Genomic DNA, 23,646 nt, shown 5'->3' with positions numbered 1-23,646 from the left:
TTTGTTTTAGATGACTCCAGATTTTGCTGTCTACAGAGATAGAAGTCTACAGCCTATTTTTCAACAATTTATAGTAGGCCGTGAGCAATGGGGCCAAATCATTCTTGAATAATGGTAGATTGTTCTCTTTGAATGATTGGACAGTTTCTTTCATCTTCTCAATTTTAGAACGGCGAGAGTATCATGGTTGAACTTGCAGCTGGACCTTTTGGAAATAATGAAAAGGTAGCGATGGCAATTAAACAGAAATGGTTGCCAGTGTATGTATGTGTGTCCTGTTAATAATTTTGCCTTCCTGTGTAACTCATTGGTCATGTAGTGCATGTTATGGTATTGTAAAACTTTATTTCTCACAAATATAGCCCTTTTCTCAGTTATTCTAAATTATTAAATACCTATTGACTTGGGTTTCATCCTAGAATGATGGAAACTTGGTGGAAGCCACTGCTCAACCCTCAGCTCCCCATGAGAAAGTAAGGATTGTATTTCAGATATGTTCATTGGACTTTAAATCACACCCTCTGAGAAAAGACTCTTCTTTGGGGAAAAAATTCAGATTGCAAAAAAAAATCTGTTTCAAGGCCTGAGTCCTAATTTTGATAAAAAGAAAAAAAAAAACACAAAGGTTAGATATGGGGATACTGGATTAATACTGTTAACCCTATATGTGTGTTGGGTTTCATTTTTCTAGCACTACAAATCTATTTCTTTCAAGCTTTCTGATACATTCAGAGTATATATGTGTCTAGTTTATGTTCTCTGATTTCAAGTTCTTATAAATGTGAATTTTAAAATGTTAAACCAGTTCTAATATTAATCCTTCCCTTTCTAAAAGAAATGGATAAAGATTCCTAAGAGGTTTATTGATGGTCTTTTTTTTTTTTTTTTTTTTTTAAATTACAGTTACCAGTAGTCATCAGGGTACCAAAGCTGGCCCATTTCTCAGTAATGAGTGTGTGCCTCATGCCAGTTTCAATATTGGGTTTCGGAGACATTATTGTACCAGGTAAGCAATTGTTTGTAACAATTTCAGTAAAAATATACTGATGGTATAAAATTCTCAAACGCATAGTATCTGTTAAAAGTTACCTACTCTGTATTAAATATTTCTGTTGGGCTATCAGTAGAGCTGGGATCAGTAATACAGAAAGAAGAACATTTTGAGGGGTGCAAGATAAAGCCTAATTGGTAACAACCAAAGTATATCTTCCATGACTCAAAAAGTGTCTTAGAGGAAGCAAATAGGATCAATTTGACATTCTTTCCCAAGAAAGTGTAATATATATTAAACTCTTTTTAAAAGTTGAAGTTAATACCAAATCAATTATAGTTGCTATTCTATTTTTAAATAATAGTTATATTTTAGGAAAAATAGTTTAGGGATACTAGACAAAGTCATGAATAAGAGGGGAAACAATAGTAGAACACCAGCTTGTAGGACACTATAATACCCCAAAATACGGCATGTGGTGAGTCAATCACCTCTCAGCATGTCTTTTCTGACAGTGATTATAGTTCTGCATTTTTTTCCTATCTCTGACAGTGATTGCAGTTCTGCATCATTTTTTCCATCTCTGACAGTGTTTTCCTAATGGGGCTACCAGCCCATTAATAAACTAATTTGGAAGTAATTAATCTTTCTCATCAGCTGACAGTTTGTCCTTCCTCACTTTTCTTACAGTCTCCTTGTGTACCCACTGCCTGCGGATGGGTAAAAAGTACTAGCTCTCCTGAAAAAACTCTTTCATTTACATAGCAAAGCCAGGTAGAGGGAGAATTTAACAGTGTTGCCTTGTGAGTTGGCATGGCAGAGTCCAGTGTTGGCAACTGGTCTTAGTTCCATGAGTCTCCGTTCAAATAAAGTAGGGAGAGCATTCTACTGAGTAACTTTATGGTTTGTCAGATACCTTTAAACTTGTCTCCAGTTTTATTGCTTCTACACCAAGTGCTATATAAAATCTTGTATGTAGCACTTAGCATCGAATTGAGGGAAAAAGTATATAAATTTTACATTCTTGAAGTAAATGTTGAAGGTCCCAAACAAGTATTTTCCCAAACAGCAGAATTTTTGACAATACATGACTTAATTATAAAAGCTATATTCTGATTTGAGGGGAGGGAATACCATTGTTTTAAACACGTGTAAATGTGATTAAACAGAAATATAATAAAAAATAACAGGGACTGTGAAGGAACTTATTTGGTTAATTTATTAGGAACCAAAACTAATTAATTCAAACAACCAATAAAAATAATAAAATTAGGTGTCATTTTTACTGTTTTATAACAGTGTTAAATTAGTAAATACAATTGAAACTTCTTTGGAAAGGGTCAACAGATTTCTTAAAAGAAATAGGTAATAAAATGGGTAATTTCTGCATATATGCATATTTACAAATGGGAGCTTATATTTAATTTTTATTTGAACTCTTTGTATTAAAATTCCAAGTCATTTTATTCTATGAGGGATACTTAGATCATAATTTGAAATTGCCTTCTTCGATGCTTTTCAATATGATTTTTTTTAATGCTGTTATTAAAAAAAAATGGATCTAACAGACATACACAAACATTCCATCCAACAACAACAGTAGAATACACATATTTCTTAAGTGCACATAGAACATTTTCTAGGATATATGTTAGACTACAAAATAAATCTTAGCAAATTTAAGAAGAATGAAATCATGCCAAGAGTATTTTTTGACTACAGTAGTATGAACCTTGAAATCAATAACAGGAGGAAAACTGGAAAATTCATAAACACAGGGAAATTAAGCAACCAATGGATCAAAGAAAAATTTTAAGAAAAATGAAAAAGTATCTTGAGACAAACAAAAATGAATCACAACATTCCAAAACTTGTGGATGCAACAAAAACAGTTATAAGAGGGAAGTTTATAGCAATAAGCATATACATGGAGAAAATAGAAAGATCACAAGCAACCTAACTTTACACCTTAAGGAACTAGAAAAAGAAGAACAAACTAAGCCCATGGTTAGTAGAAAGAAGGAAATACTGACGATTAGAGTAGAAATAAATCAGAGAACAGAAAGACAATAGAAAAGATTAACAAAACTAGGAGTTGGTTCTTTAAAAAGATAACAAAATTGGCAGACCTTTAGCTAGACTAACCAAGAAAAAAAGAGAGAGGACCCAAATCAATAAAATTATAAATGAAAGAGAAAATATTACAACCGATAACAGAAATATAAAAAATTTTCTCCGTGACACGAAATAGTAAACAGCTAATAAAATCATGTTTTTAAAGACTGTTTAATGGCTTGGAGGAATGTTTAAAATATGGAATTAAGTACAAAAAATTAGCATATAAAATTTTGTCCAGAATCTGAGCTACTTCAGTGTTCTCAGGATGCAGAAATGAAGGTTAAATACAACGTGTACTATTGCCGCAGTTAACAGTTGAATTTGTGTTGCAGTTGTTGTTTAACATGGAATGTTTTTTTTGGTTGGTTGTTTTTTTTAAGGTCTGTTGATTGCATACTGTAGAAGATTTGATGAACAGAGTGGTTCTTCTATATACTATGTCTCCTCCACAATTGGTAAATTTTTGTTTTTTCTTTTTATTACGTTGAATTATATTATCTGTAGGAAAAGGTAGAGGTCTGAAAATAAGGAATTCTAATTCTTTACCATTAACTAATAAGATAATTCTTTTTCCTTCAAAAAAGGATAATTATACTACCTATATCACAAAGTTTTCAAGGTTTAAATAGGAAGTTATGTGAAAGAAACACATTAGGTTCTATGTAGAAAATGCTTATTAAAGCAGCTGGCACCTAAGTAGTCAATAATACTACACTTTTAAAAAATACTGTATGGAGGACTGTGTGTTTATATAAATGAATTTATGGCAAAATAACATCTTACTTAGGACAGCAAAGGTAGTTGTTACTTACCTCTCTGTATTATTGAAAACAGAATATGAACAGAAAGGAAGCCAAACAATAACTTCAATACTTCTGAATATATCAAATAGATTATCTCAAAGTCCATACACCAGAAGTTCTTTATACTTCAGTAAAGGGCCTGTACGAGAGCCAGTTAGATACTATTCTAGCAAGGTTTTCAATTCCACAGTAGAATTAAATCCAGTAAATTAAAAGTATACATTAGGAGTAGAGAAGGCTGTTGCTAGAAATAGGTACTCTGACAATAAGAAAGAACAGTTAAGTGAGTGAAAAGATGAAAAAGAAAAGAAAAATCTATAAAGAAATAAGAAATCAGAGGCCATTATGTATGGTACTTTGTAAGGTTATTAACATAATAGAATCACAATAAGAGTCACAATGATACAATAAAAACACTCAATGAAGTTATATAATAGGACTGTCTGTCAATTCTGCTGTGTTAACTTTGGGCAACTCACTTTACTTCCTTGATTCTTCCTTGATTGTCTTATCTATAAAATGAAGTGATAGACTAAATTGTCTGTAAAGGCCCACCTAGCTCCAAAATTCTGAGGTCCTATGTTCATAATAAGACCCTGAGTCATTAAGAAAAGATCAAATGATGTTTGGTATACTTTTGTCAAAGAAGTTCAGGAAGTATATAATCAATATTAGGAAGATCTTTCAAAGCAGCTGTTAGTACCTATAGGTATAGATTTTAGTTATCTAAAATGTGGACCAACTCAAATCCTTAACAGTGACAAATAATTGAGACTTTATTGAATTACTACTTTACCTATGATTGATAATTAGAGTAATTATAATTGAAATACCAGTTTTCATAATTTTCAGAAGTTCTGTAAAATGTCTCTCCTAATTACTGTCTAGGAAACTGATGAAATTATGAGAAGACAGCATAGGGTAAAAATGCCTTCAAATATTTGAAAACCAGTACCTCAGTGAGGGAGTTAAAATCCACCTTTGGTAGCATGTAGAAATGACTGATACCTGGTATTCTTCTTGCAGCCTATGCTGTTGGCATGATACTTACATTTGTTGTTCTGGTGCTGATGAAAAAGGGGCAACCTGCTCTTCTCTATTTAGTACCTTGCACACTTATTACTGCCTCAATTGTTGCTTGGAGACGTAAGGAAATGAAAAAGTTTTGGAAAGGTAGCGGATATCAGGTATGTGCTCATATTTTGTTTACAGAGGTATCTTATGACATAATTCACTACTGACTTAAGCTGGGAGCTGCCTATGTATATCAGAGCTTTTGTGTGCCAAAAAGTTATCTTGGATCTCTCAGGATGTCCTAAGTTTTTTCTACTACTGCCCCCTTCCCGTCCACTTGCTGTGTCATCATTTCTCAGTCCAAGTCAATCTGATGCCAAAATCCTAGTGACTCAAGATAAAACTACTAGGAAGAAGTGGGAGGGAGGCATCAGCATTTCAACATGAGTTTTTAAAATCCACACAAAAGTGGACTTCATGAGATAACACTTTGTATTTAAGTACTGAATTTTGAGAGTGACATTAGCTATTTATAGTAACAGTCCTAAGGTTTTGCAGATAAAAAGTATACTCTCTTCAGCATTTCAGTGGGCCTAAATTTAGTAGGGCACTCATTTCAGGTTGAAATGGATCAAGATTGACCTTTCTGTAAAATTCCGGAACAGAGAAAATCTTGATACCAGAATCCATTCTATTTGAGTTCTTTCTTCCACTGAAGTTAAACCCCTCTCTTCTTTTTCTGAATGTTCTTGGTATTTCAGTAAAGTTTGTTTGCATGGAAATTAAAAGAAGGTTGGGAAATCCGAGCCTTTGAGGTCAGGGTCGTGGCATTGATTCCTTCATGTGGCAGTTAGCTTTGCTTTGCCCTATTACAACAAACTGCCCTCCTCCATCCATCCTCATGCATGCATATCAGTGGTCACGTGAACAAAATAGAGACACTTTGGGTGGATGGCTGCAATCTTGTTAGTAGATAAACAATTCAAAGTTCATACTCATCTCCTGGTCGGTCTGTAGGATCATCTTTATTTAACAAGAGGTGATTTAACACAGTAAGTTAGATTATCATAATTGGAAAAAGCACTGATCTAGAGTTTTTTAAGTATCTTATAATTTTTCTGAGATTTAGATAAAATAACAAAACTGCCTTGCCTACCTCACAGTGCTATTGCTTTAATTTATATTTATACACATAGACTTAGTTTATGATCACAAAATCTTTGAACTAGTAAGATAGCTTGTAATGTTTCCATTAAGTGGACATCCACATGGATTTTTTTTTATATAGATTAAAAAAATTAAAGTACGCCCTACTAATAGCCTTTGAACACCACGTCCACCAAAGTGCTCTTTGTCATCCTTTTTTAAAAAATAGCTTTCTATTTCTTCATTTAGCAGACGTTTATTGAGCAGTTCTATGACCCAAGTGCTATTTTAGTTGCTAGTGATAAAAGATGAACAAGTTAGAAACAGGCCTACTCTCACAGCTTCTTGAAAGTTAGAGTGTAGTGAGGGATGCAGATAGAGTCACTAACAGTAACGTGTGATAAATGTATCAGCGTAGGGTGACATGAAAGCTAGAGGTGGGACACCCAGTGCTTGTGGTTTCATGACAGAGTGAAAGGTGATCTTGGGAAGGCTTTTTAAAGAATATAAAACCTATGTTGAGACTTTAACTAAGCTATGTGTTCCATATTGAGGGAACCATGTCTTCAGAGGGAAGAGCGCATGGCACATTCTAGGGACCAAAAGGAGTTATGAGTGACCATAATGTTGAGTAGGAGTAAGGGAGCTGTGGGAAATGAAAATTGGAGGAGGAAAAGAGAGTCAGAGCCTGTAGGGTCTTGTAGCCATGTTAAAGAGTTTAGATTCTGTCCTAAGAGCACTTGAGACCATTTGATTAACTGATTATGACTTAAGGGTAAGGAAGATGAGCAACATGGGGAAATTTTGTTTAGGGTTGGCATTAAATCCTTTTTTTAAAAAAATAAATTTATTTATTTCAGTTGGTTCCAAGTATATAGTATATGGTTAGACATCTATAATGTTCATAAAAAGATCCCCCCAATTGCTCCCTCCCTCCCCTGGCCCTTCACTTAGCCATCATATTAATGCTAATTGCATTCCCTTGCCATGCTCCCCATGCCCAACTATCAACTACTAATTTGTACTTCTTTAACCCTTCGCCCCATCTTTACTTAGGTTAGAATTTAAATTTGGGACTCTTAGTGAGAACACATATGCTATCTTATAGAATTAAATTATATTTCTTGTCATTTTCATCAGCAGCATTTTATTTTTACTTATAAAATGTTCCTTCCCCTTTAATATAGCTTTTAAAGTACTTTATTATTTATTATTTGACAATGTAGAAAAATACAAGAAAATTAAATCCACCTATAATCCCACCACCTAGATAATCTCACTCTTAAGATTTAAGTAAGGTTCCTTCTTTGCCTTCATAGATAAATGGATAGGGGAGCAGTAGATGATACTCTAAGTAATTCTCTTATCTTCCACTGCATGTTTGTGTTATTTAATTTTAAATTCCTTGTAAAAATCATTGTAATGGCTGTATAATATTTTCTCACTTGTACTTATCATACATTATTCACCATTTCCATTGACCCAGTAATTTCTCTTCAGCAGTTCGTCCAGAAAATGAGTAAAAATTTTGGCAAAATTGACATGAAAAGATGTTCATTAGGGTACTTCTAGTCATTTTTGCTGTATTTAATGACTAATAGGCTAATATTATTGCTAGTTAATGAACTAAATTTCTTACATAGGCCCTAATCTTGCCTTTATTTTGTTTTTCTTTTTGTATTTTAATTACAAAGTAATGCATTTTTGTGTTTTTTAAACCAGCAATACAAAACTACCTATTGAAGGCTATCTTCTATCTTCACCCCTACCCTGAAGGGACAGCTACTCTGAACAGTTTATGTGGAGCTTCCACATCTTTTTTTTTATGCTAACTCATACTAAAAATAGTTGAATATTTAGAGATGTTTTATAGGTGGATATAACAACATTGTGTCTCTTTGGATATAGTCTACAGCTCATTTTTTCTAGGGTTTAATGTAGCACGTTCTTTCTCCATGTTTATTGAGGAGAAAGGGTTGTAGATAAGGAAGGAATTCAATCACGGGATGCATTTATGTTACCTATGAATAAAAGCTCTGCCCTGGACCATCCAAATTTCATTCTTAAAAGTTATGATCTTGAAAAAAGTTATGATTCTGCTTCATAGCAGCTACCTGTAAAGGGAACGATCTTTGCAGCTGGATACAAAGCAGGTACTAAATCACCCCAGAATGACAGATTCCAGGGCTTTCATCATGTGACATAGTAGCTAAATAAGGCTATTGATTATAGGAAAGTCCTTTAAAGGTGTCTGAAAAGATAGAACAACTTGGTTATAGACTTCTTACTTTTGTAATGTGGTATCTTAATTTTACTGGGTAAAGACATTCAAAATGTAAAATAACACATAGTAATAAAAAGCGTGGAGTCTGCTAGCAAACTGCCTGTGTATGCATTCTGATTTTGTTAATTATTAGCCATGTGATCTTAGGCAAGTACTTAGTTTCTTTGTGTCTCAGTTTCCTCCAATATAAAATAGGATAATAACCATCCTACTTAAGAGGTTTGTTGTACTATATGTAGAATGATTAGACTAGTACCTGGCACAACATTAAGCACTATAAATGTATTTTCTATGATTATTTGTAGGAATTGGAGATTTATGTTTTGGGTTATTTGTTGTTTTGGCTGTTGTTTTTCAATTCATTAACTAGATTTCCATTTTCCTGGTTTGGCTATCAAAACTTTGGGCTTTTGTTAAATCTGGTCCCTTTAACTTATTTGTAAAAGGATTTGATACCCATCACAGCTGTTTGTTAAATGCAGTCATTTTCCCATTGTGTACTAGATTTTAAAATATGAAGAATGGCTATTTCCTGAAATTTTAAGCAATTGTAGGAAGGTATAAACTGCTGCCTAGAGAGAGTCCATTTTTCCAGAAAACTAGCGTTTTTGAAAGTTATACAATGTGATGCCTTCACAAAATTATTTTTCTGTTACTATGAAAAAGAAAAATCTCTCATTGCTTTTTGTCTAACCTTTAAAGTCAAAATTAATTTAGTTTGAATGTTATCATTTGTGGTATGTATGTATATTACAGGATATATACATAGAGTATATTATAGGTTTTGGCATCAGTTCTGGCAAATTACTTCTCTTAAGACTGTCTCTTCATCCATAAAATGAAGTTGGATCCACAGGCAGGTAGGAGAATGTGTAATCCATTGTGGTGTGTTAGCCCAAGACCTGGTGAGGCAGGTGAAATCAGATAAGGCTGTGCAGGCGCTGGGAAAGTAGACCAGGGAACCTCAACAAGCCTGGTAAAACAGAGGGAGACTAGGTATGAACTCCTTTTGTGTAGGATAAGCCTGAGGGTCAACTCTGAAGACAACTGTCAGACAACATGTGTAATAATCTTAGGCTAACATGTGTAATAATCATTTCCCTCCTTCCCCTATCTCCATTCTCTTTATAGTATTGGCATTCTCAGTTTCTAGAATATCCCTTATGTAACTCCAAACTCAAAATCAACCTTCTCCAAGCAGACATCCAAGAGTTCTCTAACTGCAATTAAGTTCGTTCACCTTTCCCCATATTTTTTTTTAGACTTTGTACTTTAAATACTTATTAACATCTGCCTTGTGTAGATATTTATGTGCCTCTCTAAGTTCTTAGCTCCAAAGTGCCGATAACAGTGTTTTATATACTGGAAATTCTCAGTGTTACTGAAATTCTTCCTGCAAAGTAGCTGTAATGTTCAATCCTTAATCCACTAACCTTTAGTCAGTTTTGTGGGTGTATTTATAAGCTTCCTGATTGTTTTTTAGCAGCCCTCATAAAATTACCAAAATTGTCATAAGGTATTATAAAAGTGAGGCACTTTAAAAACATTAAACTAGACCTCTATGTCTACAATCTTTATATAGAATCATTTTTTTGCAGATGCTAAAAGTTTTTGCTGCTGTTTTGAAATAACCCGATATAAAACAAGTAATATAAAATAAAGTCAGAATCTAAGGTGATGGCATGTTTGTTTATGCTGTTAATCATTTGGTTCATTCTAATGCCTAATATTAGAGTGGAGTGCATGAATAGTGGTGGTAAAAAGCAGGGTTTTCCACTGGAGACTTCTAAATGTAATGGGAAACCCTGAAAGCCTTTTTATGTTATTTTCAAAGGGCAAATTATACCTCCCTTGTTGTTGAAACTTAGAGAGACTTCATGAATACTTAAATATTTTACCTGGAGTGTTTCTGCCCTTTCCATGAATTTCTCTGATCAAAAGAAGTAATGTTTCTATAGGATTTCACTAAAATATTACTAATTTTGAAATCTTAATTGTATATATTTTTTCTGTGGCTCAAAGCTACTTAACACTTTTTTTCTAGAATGCTTCAAGAATACAGTATTTGACTCCATTTATTTGATTTTACTAAAAGTCTCAGTTCTAATTAGTGTAGAGTAAATAAAGGTGTATTTCCTCTAGAGAGAAAAATCAGGCAGTAGTGTAATTACTTGGCATGTAGAACAATTAAAAGAAATAATCATCTCAGAGGATTTTTGTTTGTTTGTTCTTAATCCTAAATCAGTACAGTTAGATTTATGCAGCTACCTCCAATGGGCAGTGTTACTTTGGGTGGGACATAAGTTTTCAGTTCGTTGATATCCAGTATACAATGGGTTTGTCTCTGTTAAATGTCACTAGTGCATCCAATTATTTTTAGAAGTCACAAGCTGTGACTAACTAGTCAGAGTAGAGATACTTAGAACAACTCTACTTTAGTATCAACAACTCTCCAGTAACCCTGCTTTAATGAGTGTTTTTATTAAACTGTTTTTGGAAATTGGTTTAATTATAAATAAGCAGAGCTATCAGTAAATGATATGTGTCTGTATTATTTTCATTGAAAAGTCGGTAAAGAAAGGTAAATACAGAGTAGAGACGTTTACATCTCAGTAAGTTGATTTTTTAAAGTGTTTTTTAAAACTAATATAGTTCTATACTTAGAGATTAGATTACAGTGCCAATGAGGTGCCTGAACATTAGGAAAGAAGAGGCATATTATAACAAAGTATATAGGCTATTATTTCTTTAGGTTACAAGTGCCAGGGTAAACAAACAGGTCTTGAGGAAGAAAGAGCGTTTCCCCACCATCCATTAGATGAGGTTGCTTCCATCCCCTCTCACCACAGCTCCAGCTGCTTACACCCAGAGCTTCTAGATTGCTAGAAGAAAGGGAGGCTAAATATATCTTACATGCTTCCCTTTCACTCCTTCATGTAAATTGTGACTAAAATGAGCTCTTCAACAACTTCACCTTATGTTTTATGTAGTAAAATGCTTAATAAATATGTTACCTGCCTTGATTTGACTTCTTCTGTCCCCCCAGAAGTGGCTACACACATGTAACTACCTTTATAATAGGAGATATCTTTGGCAAACAGGGGACCTCAAAAAAACTGACTGACTGGTGATTTGTGATGACTCAGAGTATCAACAAGTTTGAGTTATATAAGCTGTCTCTATACTTGAGACTGTTGTCAGCTGAAAGGCTCAGCTCATGTTGTATTCTTTTTGTCTGGCAAGTCCTGAGACCCTATTTGGAAGTGCTTTATATCTCTGCTTCCTCTTCCAAAAAAACAATAAAGCTTATAGAATCAGTTTACAAAAATAGGAACATTTATCTTGCTGGTCTTTTCTTCTGATTCTTGATAAAGGAGAAAAAAAGTGCATCACAATATTGAAATTTAATCACTAATCTAAAAATCTTTGACAATATTCACGAAGACTTCAAGTATATTTTTCTATTTTTAAGGAATTTATCTGAAAACAGGGTAAAAACACTGAAAATATTTTAAGCACTTCTTCCTTCATTCCCAAATATGGAAAGATTTTTATGGGAATATGGGAAGAGCTAAAGTGATCGTTTGAGAAAAATTTAACTGGTAATTAATTCCTCTAAAATAGTCTATAGCAAATGTATTCTTGATTTTGTTTTTAGATATTGTTTGACCTTAAGTACCTTCAAGTTATTTGTTTTTAGTAGAAATTTTTGTCATACAATATTTCCAAAATTTCATATCATTTTTAAGTTGTCTTAAAAGTCAGTTCAAGGTGTCAATCAGGATACACTGTTCCCGAACCAGCAAGTATTCTTACAGTGAGTCATGGGGCCATTTTTAGTTTTTTCACTTCTAGGAGTCGACGCTGACTGGTATAGTGTCCTGGAATAAGCATCAAGAATATCATCCTTTTATAGTAGGGTTCCCATTGCCATGAAGGGCAGTATTCATTTAGGGTAAGGGAAATAGTGAAGATCTGGAGAAAGCAATTATCAAATGGGCCCTGAGTCCAATGATTGGGCTTGCTGAAAGGTTCATTGTCATTTCAACCATGTCCTTTAGGAGCGTGGATGTTGAACTTGTACATTACTCCAAAAGGGAGTGCTCATCAGAGTGGTCCATTGAGCACTCTGTCTCATTTTTAAAAATTGGGAATCTGTTTGCCAAATTAGTGACAAGTTGAAAATTTGCATTTCCTAACATCTTTATTTATACCTAGATGATGGACCAGCCGGACTATGCAACAAACGAAGAAAACCCTGTGACTCCGGATGAACAGATTGTCCAACAGTAATATTACATGGACCTGCCATAATGTGTCAATTGATTATCTACAAATAGAGTTTGACTTTTAAACTGACTTTCGAATTGACAATCTGAAAGAATCTTCAATGATAGCTTGTAAATGTGTATTTCTAAGTGCTGGTACTGACAATTACATCATAAATAATTAAAATACATTTGCTTTTAACTATGTTAAAGTTGTGCCTTCACAGTAAATAAAAGGATATGGCCTGTGTAATTTTCAGAATGTATTATATACAGTATATTTTTCTAAAAAAAGGTCTTAACCCACCCCTGCACTTTTCTTACTGAAATCTGTTCCTTTTCAACTCTAATGATAGAAATAAGTATTTCTGTCAAAGTGAGTTCCTGAACAGATTTTATTGTAAAGGTTTATGCAGATTTTATGATCTATAGAAATAACTATTTAAGACCATGCAAAAAGGCAGTTCAACAATGAAATTTTGGTCTTTTATCACTGCAAAAGTTAGAAAAATATAACTTGGGAATATACATAAATAAATATTTTTATAGTATAAGTTAAAAAAGATTCCAGTCGTTTTTTAAACTTGAGAACCTAAATTGTTTCAAATTGCATATGTATTATATTAGATTATTTTTCCAGGTTAGAGAAACATAATATATAGAACTAGTCATTAAGAGGACACAAAAACTGAAGTTCACAGTTTTCAGTGGTCTGCTGTTTCCTTGAAGATGTAGCTTATATTTCTACATTAACATTCAATTTAACTACAGTATTTCTGATCTCTGAAGTTTGGTTCTGTTGATGTTAAGGCTTGATATTTTGTATAAATTATTTTTTTATCAAGTTGTATATTGATACATATGGCTCCTTGTTTGAGTGTAACATCTCTGACAATCCTTCCTCCACTTCTTTTCCTGATTCCCACTCCTTTCCCCAAAGGTAACCTCTTAACTTTTTAATATTTTGGCGGAGGATGGTTTACTAATATAGAGAGTGTGCTTCAGAGGAAAGAATTGGAGACAAAAGACAGAAGACTGGGTGTTAGTCTCAATTTAATTATATTACAAGAGTTTGTGTAAACTGTCTTAGTTCAAGACACTTGTGTCTCAGTTTTCTAATCTATAGAATGAGTAAGTTAGACCAATTAATCACTCTGGTACCTCCCAGCTTGAAAATATCTTTCTCATTCTTTGCTAAATCTCAGATGTGGCCTTGAACATTCTACTGGGAATCAGACGTCAAATTGTCTTTCCCTTTTCTTATTTTCTCTTGAGAAATTTACAAATGACAAGTGATTGCAGAGGCAGCAGAATTTTGCATTTCTCTGTAAATAATATACAAGATATGTGAATAAATCTATGATCTTTCATTCTAAGGCCAGGTCTATTGATTAAAGGATAAAGCTAATGTCTTTTAAAATGATTCAGAGCTTCGATGTTTAGACTAAATTTAGCATTTGAGAGAATTAGATATTTTTGTTTAACCTGCTGAGTAAATTGTAGATAGGCTCTCTTGACAGCCCTCTTTCCACTTAATACACTTATGAGTTCTTTGATAAATGATAAGTATCTGACAAGTAAGAGTTAATCTTAATTTTGCCTCCATAATATCATTTGAATTTTTTCCAAAGAATCTAATTTATTTGGCAGACTCTGATAGGAGAGATTAAGTGCCATTTTAAAGCTTCAACTATATTTTCCTTTATAATATCAATAAAATGTTTGCCAGAATACAGCTTTTTTAGTAAAATTATCTGCACTCTTATCCCAGCTTTTTGATTTTCGAAAGCCTCAACCACATTTTATGAAGAACATTGAAGAAAATGTTACATGTAGAATTCGAAATTTTGGTTCATTGATACAAATTCTACTTTATCCAACCATTATTTAACAAGGAAGTTAAACTTTGTTCTAGTGTGCTATTAAAATCTTATTAATTAGAAATAAGAAACAAAAAGTGAAATTCCTTAAGTTTCTCCATCCTCAGTGTCAACTTTACATTGTACTTAAACAATCCTTCAATCAACCCAGCTGAAAATATTTAGAGAAATTATAAAGTACAGAAATATTTTATTTTGGGAATCAAAATGAACAAAGGGTAGGGGAGATGAAAATTTGGTTTTTAAAGACAGTATCATGTCTTCTTCTCTTGCTCTCCTACAACCCATAAGTTTAAGGGGAAGAGAAGTTGTTTTTTCCTAAACATGTCAATAAGGTATTGTATTATTACTTATTGAAAAAAATTATTCTTAGAAATTCTCCATAAACATTTCTGTAGCTTATCAAATAAATAACCAAATATCTCAAATTGTAATATAGGTGATTTTTACTTCAGTTTAGTTCAGCAAAGATAAATATGAGGTTTGTTAGGAAAGACCTTGCTATTCTGATACATTATCCTTTCTTCTGGCTTGTATTCTTTTGATTAGCAGTACCTTACTAGTAGAACCTGACATTTCTCTTTTGAAAGAAGAAACATTTAATCCATCTGCATTCATAGATTTTAGTTTAAAGTCCATAGAGATTTTGCTGAAATGGTGCATTTATAGTAAATACAAATGAGATTTCTATTTTTTTTTTTTTTAAATTATCAGCCTGATTTCAACCAATGAGACATCAAAAACAGGAATTACATTTCAGACTAGTGGAATGTACTAGTTTGAAAGGCTTTATATTTTTCCATTAGCAAAGAAAAGAGTTCAGTTTAAAATCATGCCAAATAACTAATTCTACAGTTTAAAAATTTATTTTCAGTGATCTATTTATCGCAGAAAATAATTCTAAACAGGTTGGGGAAGGTAACGTAAATAAAATAAAAATACTGAATATTGCTTCCTGGAATATTTTAATTCTCTGTAAATTAAAGAGATCTAAATCAAATTACTCTGTTTTGGAATTTGAAAGAAATTGTATAGTATGCATGATCTGGATTACTGAATTTTCAGTGTAAACAAAATGATCGACAGTAATATACAGGCCATGTTCTAGTGAAGATCATGTGTGTGAACTTTCTCGTTTAATGTTTCTATACTTAAGGACATCCTTTGTATCTAAGAAATTGCTCATTGGGGGGAAATTATTTCTTATAAACTAAAGTTTTATAATAGTCCCATATTGCCAATTACGAGAAAAAATATATAGAATATTTAATGCCATGTGTTCCTTTGATTAGGCATGAAAAGTATTGTAAACAACTAATATTCCTTTGGAATATTGATTGTTTCAAAAAAGTAGCCGAAGTTTATCTGGTTAGCCTGCAGAATTTCATAGTAAAACCAATCAATGTAAATTTGGTAGTTTTTGTCTATTTTATATCTTATTGTATTTTGTTTAATGAGAACCTTTTTAAAAATACATGAGATTGAATTTTTACTTTTTAGATGATTGGTTTGAGTGTGGAATTCTTTTTTTGAACACTTTGATATGTAAGTTATATAAATTAATACTTTATAATACTATTAGGCTTTTTTTATGGAACATGATTTAAAATTAAAAATTTTTTCAAGTGTTAGCAGTGCTTTAAAACTCTTCATTATGTGCCAATACTGACAAGAAAAACAATTTTTAATGTATTGAATTCATTATGATATTCAATAAATTCTATTTTAAAATGAAATTTGAATGTTTTATTTTGACTAGTAAAAATAATTGAAAATGGACTAAAAGTGTACTACTAGATCATATTCACATACAGTATAAATGGTAATAATCACTTATGAAATTGTGTAGTTGTATAAGTCTGACAAATTATCCACAAAACCTAGATTTCATGTGGGTCATTTATTGGAAATTTATATTGATACATAATAGCCCTTAATAAATATTTATTGAATTAATGTATGTACAGACTTTTTTTCTGAAAAAGTATTGTAGCTCTCGTGATGAACTACAAGAGCTTTTTGAGCTTTGCTGATGTTGTCTCCACAAATACTAAGATCCTCTGCCATCATACTTCTTTTTAACTCAGATGTGGTTGGCCCAGTTTTGTGTCTGAAGCGTGTTTTGTCTTGACCACATGTTGGGGAAGTCCTGTTCCCTCCCTGCCCTGCTGCAGAGGAACATTGTTTCATGCCACAGGCCCATGTCTGGAAAGATGTGTAACAGACTGAAAAGAGTGGCTGTCTTTAGGAAGAGAAGTGGGGTTAGATGGCTGAGGGACAGGGGTAAGAGGGTGATTTATTTTTCACTATATACGTGTACTTTTTGCATTTTCTATCATACACTTCTATTAAGATTCAAAATACAAATTATAAAATTTATTATTTTTCTCTTAATAGATATTCATAATAATAGATGGTTAAATAGTAAATTATTTGTATCATTTTTTCTTCCAAACTCCTGGAGTTATGTGATTGGGGAAAGTGTGGAGAGTCTCAAAATTCTGTATGCAAACATTCACTCAAATACCATTTTCAGTGTGTTACCCATACATACCGTCAATTGTTACTGGTATCCTCTAGGCTAGCTACTCCCTATTTTACTCTCTCCAGAGAATAAAACTCCAGTTTTCTGCCAGCGTCTGAGAGGGACATTTACTCAGCTACATGAAATAGGGTAGGAGATCTGTGGCTTTTTGTGAATGAAAAGATTAGAAAAAACCACATTATAATCCCAAATGAAAATTGTTTTAGGCAATGGTTATTAGCATATGAAACCATTAGATGAAAGGAAGGCCTTAAGCCGTCAGCAGCTGAAATCATTGATAAATATTAGCATTACCAGAAGTGAGACAACCAGACATTGTAGGCCTTTCAATATGGTGCAGTATGAAGCACAACGCTCCATGAAGGGTTTTTGCTAAAAAAGATAACCTAGAATCTAATCAAATTTAGAGCGGGAACTAATAACTAAGGAAAATCTAGAGGATGGAGGAACAAGTTAAATGACACTCAAGAAAGCAAACTTAAAAATATAGAGTATGCAACATTTAAAGGACAACTGAATTGATTCTTGCAGTGAATCAATAGCATTGAGGAGAAAACTGAGGAAGGAGGTGCTGCTCTAAATTAAGAGAAATGTTTGTGACTTGACACCCAAATCATTTGTGTGGATGTTGTTTGTATCCCAATTCAACAAACAATATTTGAGAGACACATGTTGAAAAATTTGGTTATGAACTAGATATAAGGCAATACCAAATAATTATTGATCATTTTTTAGATGTGAGAATGGCATCATTATGTCCATTCTTTTAACATGTACAGTCATGTGCCGCTTAGTCATGTGTCATGTGCTAGGGATATATTCTGAGAAATGTGTTTTTAGGTGATTTCATGGATGGGCAAACATCACAGAGTGTACTTAACACAAACCTAGAATGTACAGCCTACCTCACACCTAGGCAATAGGGTATAGTTCATTGCTCCTAGGCTACAAGCATATACAGCCTCTTACTGTACAAAACAACACTAGATTAAATCAAATACAAGAGAAAATGATGCAAAGGAGATTCAGTAAAAGATGTTTGTGGCTGCTGCCAGTAAATTGCTGTTTTACAGCAAACTTTTTTTTTTTAATAAGTAGAGTACACTCCAAAATAACATTGAAAAGTATAATAAATATAAAAACCAGCAGCATGGAAGTTTATTATTATTATTATCAAGTATTATGCAGTGTACATAACTGTATGTGCTATACTTTTACATGATTGACAGCACAGTAGGTTTATTTATGCCAGCATCGTTACAAATGTGAGTAATGCATTGTGCTACAACCCTTATGATGGCTACATCATTAGGCAATGAGAATTTTTCAGCACAGTAGGTTTATTTATGCCAGCATCGTTACAAATGTGAGTAATGCATTGTGCTACAACCCTTATGATGGCTACATCATTAGGCAATGAGAATTTTTCAGCTTCATTTTAAGAATGTTGAATATAGAAGAGCAAAATGATGTGATATCTAGGATTTACTTTAAAATAAATCAGCTTCATTAAGAAAATAAGAAAAAATAAAGAACAAATAAAGTGCAGGAAAATCTTGACGACCATTTAATCTAGGTGATGAGTGTTTGTTTCTATTTTGTATATGTATGAAATATTTCATTAGTTTTGAAAATTTACTTCACAGTGTTTCATGAGGGCACAAAATTACATGTGTTCAATTCATCAGCTTTTATTTGCATCTTTTTATGTTTTTACTCTTCAGCTATACATTTGGAATCATTCATTATTAAACACATATTGTATTTAAATATTTAAAACACAGAGTCAATTAATCCAGTTAATAGCTGGTTGCTTGGTTATTTTATGTTTACATGTTTTAGAGTGTTATGTATACTGTAATTGGCTTTTCTAATTTTGAAGTATATTAGGTTAAGATTAGCTACCTGAATGGTATCCCTTTGAGATCTTCAGAAAACAAGATGAAAATCTCTTACAAATAGTGAAGCAAGTGTACACATACTCATACAGATAAACACATATATATTTAAAGAAACTTCATTTTAATACTATTTAACTTGTACTTTATGACCTTCTTTAGATAACCTTAAATTTTAAAATCTCAGTAAATTGTTATTAAGTTAGGAAATATATGTTATTTGTATATATATTAGGAATAATTATATCTGGTATCAGAAAATCAGATATTTTTAAAGATTCCTTGTTTTCAATTTTTTACCTATGTAAAGAAAATATTTTTTAGCAATCCAGAATAAATATCAAAGCAAACAACTTAAGTGTTATACTAGATAATCAAGTTTAAATAGACTGTTTTTCATATATATTTGACTACTTATCTTTGCTCAAAAACATTGATGTGTCAGTGCAAACGAATAACAATTCACAGCTAGAATCACCAATTAATCTCATGCTCCTTAAATTCAGAATCACTTATGTGTACAACCTGATTGTTCATCCTTCAATTTTATGTGATTAAGTCTCTGCCTCAGACTGAAATTTGGAAGCTGGTATTTTTACCTAAGCTTCATTAGTTGTTCCTGTTGTTTTCACTTTCTCAGGAAGTAGTTGAATCAAATGATTTAGGAATAGCTACACAATCAAAATTAGCTTTAGGAAATTACCGTTGTTTACCACAGCTTGATGTATATAGTCTTAGACCACTCTAAACTCTGCCCAACCAAAGAAATTCATTCATTATACACTCACATATGCTTCAGAGAAGTTCGTGTAGTCCCAGCAATAACATTCTTTATCAACACAGTCTTTGTTAAATACAAAGGGGAATTTCTCTCTATGGTTACTGATCATTTGTTCTAGCTTTGCCTAAATCTAGTCACTTGGGGCAGAGCTTGAAAATTTGAGGAAGAGATTTTTTTTTCCTTTAAAAATACACTAACGCCAAAGAAAAAGACTAAAAAATGTTTACTACTTGTATGTTGTGTAATTTACACACAAGAAAATCGAAGAAGATTTATTTTCACCCTCTTGATTATTTAAGAACTATTTCTTGAATACCTATGATATGTCAGGCACTGTAGTAAGCTACTGAGGTTAGAGATTAACATTTGAAACATTTCAAATATTTTTGGTTGCCATTTTATAAGCTTTTTTCTTGCAAACCAGGTTAATTCTTTTGAAAGAATGCCTAAGAAAGAAAATCCATTAATCCTCTATCCAAAGTACAGCAAAATTTGTTGGAACTGGTTTAATCTCTCTCTGCTTATGTAAACAAAGAATTTGCCAAACATTTGTGAGTGTCTAATTTTAAGTGACAGGGAAAATTATAGAAAATAGACATTTCATATATTCGCTCTTTTAAATTATTTCTATGCTTTAATTGATTTTAATTGTTTTAATGTCCCCAGCATTCTGAGTTGTTCCTCTTTAATTTTGAGACAGTGTCCTTTCTCAGTTGCCCAGGGACGCACACGGGTGGCACATCCCATTCAGGGAGAAGTCAGAGCATGATTAAGGTGGAAATAGTCATATCAGCCAACTATTTGTACTTAATGAACATTGTAAATTAAGATTCTTGATTAGCTGACTGAATAGTCTGAGGAAAAGATTTTGTGAAAGACTGAATCATATAAAATCTGTTCTTTATTAATAGTGGCAGATTTCTCAGTTGTGTTTTACTGTCACAAAAGGTAATTTAGCTTTAGGATTAACGGCATCAACTCTGAATTAGACTGTCTTGATTGAAACCCTGGTCCTGCCCTATGCCTCAGTTTTCTCCTCTGTACAACTGGGATAATAATTATAGTATTTACCTCATAGAATGGAGAAGATTTAATAAGTTAATGTATGTTAAGTGAGTCGAACAATATGTGGCAAATAGGAACTATCAAATAAATACTAGCTATTCATTGTAAGGAAGTAATAATTGATGCTTCCAAATTGTTTCACTATTGTTTACATATGTAAATATAACTATCTGTGTGGATTTCAAGGTTTGTAAGGCATGTTTTAAATAATTGTGGGAAGTCATAAAACCTGACTTGTGTCAGAGATAGTAATCATAAATTGTACTACTTGTTAGTCACTTCAGATGTACTAAAACTTATAGCATACTAAAAATATTTTTTCTAGGTAAAAATTAAACCTTTTTATTATTAAACACCCTAAAAACTCAGAGAATTTACTAATGTTTAAAATGGTTGCTTTAAAATTTCCATGTCCCTACTACAGCTGTTTACAAGTTTAAATCAACAATATGTGCTTCTGAAAGTTTCTAATTGTAAATAGAACAGCAAGTATTGTTTATATTGGTTGACAGATTTTAAATTACAAAAGCAAAGAAGAAATTGTGGAGCTAATCACTGACATTTTTTAGATTGACCGAGGTTTTTTATTTTATTTTATCCATTTCTCCTCCCTACTGTGTGGGAGTTACAGAATCTATCTCTATTCTCATGGTTCTTAATCTTAATTTTTTAATGTTATGAAACTTAAAGTCTAAAACACTGTAAGAGAAGAAAGAAAAGAAAGAAACAATAAAATACTATGACTATTTCTACCTTCTTCTAAAACAATGAAAAGTCCTTGGAATGATGGTCCTCAAACATTTTTGTTTGCATAACACCTAAAATAATTTTGTAAAACTACTTTGGATGAATGTATATTAAGTAGACTTATTTCAGTGATCATTTTTCAATATACATATTCTTCAAATCATTATATTGTATACCTGAAACTAATATAATGCTATACGTTAATTATAATCTCAATTAAAAAATCAACCTAATATCCAAAGAAAATCAAAACAATAATTCATAAAGATTTATGCACCCTGATATTCATAGTAGCACAATTTACAATAGCCAGGATATATATAGAAGCAACCTAAAATGCACATTGACAGATGATTGGATAATGAAGTTATAGTTTATATATACGATGGAATATTACTCGGCCATTAAAAAAAAAATGAAATCCTACCACTTGCAATGACATGGATGGACCTAAAGGTAATTGTGCTGAGTGAAATAAGTCAGACAGAGAAAGATAAATACCATATGATTTCATTTATATGCGGAATCTAAGGAACAGAAAGAACAAACTAATCAAAAACAGTCTCACAAATATAGAGGATGATTTGGTGACAGAGGGGAGGAATGGTTGGGGAGCTGGGAGAATGGGGTAAAAGGTTAAAGAAGTACAAATTAGTAGTCGATGGTCATGGGGATGGGGAGCACGGCATAGGGAATGCAGTTAGCATTAATGTATTGGCTAGGTGGAAAACAGAGGAAAGAAGGAGCAATTAGGGGGATCATTTTATAAACTATATAAATGTCTAACCAATGTACTGTATACTTGAAACTAATAAAAATTTTTTTAAAAATGCACAAAGAACATGAAGGACTATGGACGAAGGTAAAGGAGTATATAGCTCAAAGGAATTAGGAATTTATACCAAATTTCAAAAATAAAGAATACATTGAAGATTACCCAATTTTTCCCACTGGAAGATCAGATGAATAAACATGATTTTAATATGGGATTTAAAAAAAAGTCAACCTAAAACAACTATTATATTTTTGTCATCACATTTTAAAATATTTACAATAAATGTAATCACCATAACATTCCAAATTTAGAAATTTTAAAATATGAATTTTATCGCTTGGAATTTAAATATAATGATTTCATACCAATTTTTATTCATTTAAGAATGTTAGCAAACTCTTTTTCAAAAATATGAAATTTTACATCATTTTTTTGTCCTTCGCTTGTGTTTTCAGTTTACTTTTCTTGTTTTTTGTTTGTTTGTTTGTTTTTAGAGTAGTTTCGCTTTTACGGAAAAATTGAGTGAAAAGTGTAGGAAGTTCCACATAGCCCTTCACATCCCTCCCACCCAGTTTCCCTTATTATTAACATCTTGCATTAGTGTGGTACATTTGTCACAATCGAGCCAATACTGATACATAATTATTAATTAAAGTCCCTAATTTACATTAGGATTCACTCTTTGTGTTGTACACTCTATGAGTATTGACAAATGTATAATGACGTGTGTCCACGTTACAGTATCATGTACAATAGTTTTTATTGCCTTAAAAATAACCTGTACTCCACTTGTTCATCATTCGCCCCCTCCCAAACCTCTTGCAACCACTAATCTTTTTAATGTTATTAGAGTTTTGCCTTTTCCAAAACATCATACGGTTGAAATCATACAGTACGTATGTAGCCTTTCAGATTGGCTTCTTTGACTTAGCAATATTCATTTAATGCTCTTCCACGTCTTTTCATGGTATGATAGTTCATTTCTTTTCATCACAGTGAAATATTCCATTGTGTGGATGTACCACAGTTTATCTATCCACATATTGAAGGACATTTTGGTTGCTTTGAATATTTGGCAGTCATGCATAACTCTGCACATCTATGTGCAGGTTTTTAAAATGAAATATGTTTTCAACTCATTTGAGTAAATACCAAGGAACACATTGCTGGATCATATTGGAAGAGCATGTTTAGCTTTGTGAGAAAATGTCATACTATCTTTTAAAGTGTCAGTACCATTTTGCATTCCTCTTGCTCCACATTCTTGCCAGCAATTAGTGTTATAGGTGCTTTGAATTTTGCCAGCTGATAGGTCCATAGTGGTAACTTAT

At 32.4% G+C, this 23,646-nt stretch overlaps 1 protein-coding gene across 2 annotated transcripts in view; it reads left to right on the top strand.

Moving 5' to 3' along the window:
- SPPL2A (signal peptide peptidase like 2A) overlaps positions 1-16,240 on the top strand; it is a 40,806-nt gene extending 24,566 nt beyond the window's left edge. The window contains exons 11-16 of one of the 2 annotated variants that reach the window (XM_016128573.2): positions 169-225; positions 420-473; positions 904-1,006; positions 3,490-3,564; positions 4,939-5,099; positions 12,575-16,240. In XM_016128573.2, the coding sequence (XP_015984059.2) occupies positions 169-225; positions 420-473; positions 904-1,006; positions 3,490-3,564; positions 4,939-5,099; positions 12,575-12,649 (525 nt within the window). In that variant the 3' untranslated portion in view covers positions 12,650-16,240. The remainder of the gene's footprint in view (positions 1-168; positions 226-419; positions 474-903; positions 1,007-3,489; positions 3,565-4,938; positions 5,100-12,574) is intronic. The other variant, XM_016128574.2, reaches the window with a different exon arrangement.
- Positions 16,241-23,646: the final 7,406 nt, after the last annotated feature.

This window comes from Rousettus aegyptiacus, unplaced genomic scaffold (genome assembly GCF_014176215.1).
Source record: "Rousettus aegyptiacus isolate mRouAeg1 unplaced genomic scaffold, mRouAeg1.p scaffold_m13_p_3, whole genome shotgun sequence".
Taxonomy (NCBI): Eukaryota; Metazoa; Chordata; class Mammalia; order Chiroptera; family Pteropodidae; genus Rousettus; species Rousettus aegyptiacus.
This window is presented reverse-complemented; position numbering and strand designations above follow the sequence as displayed.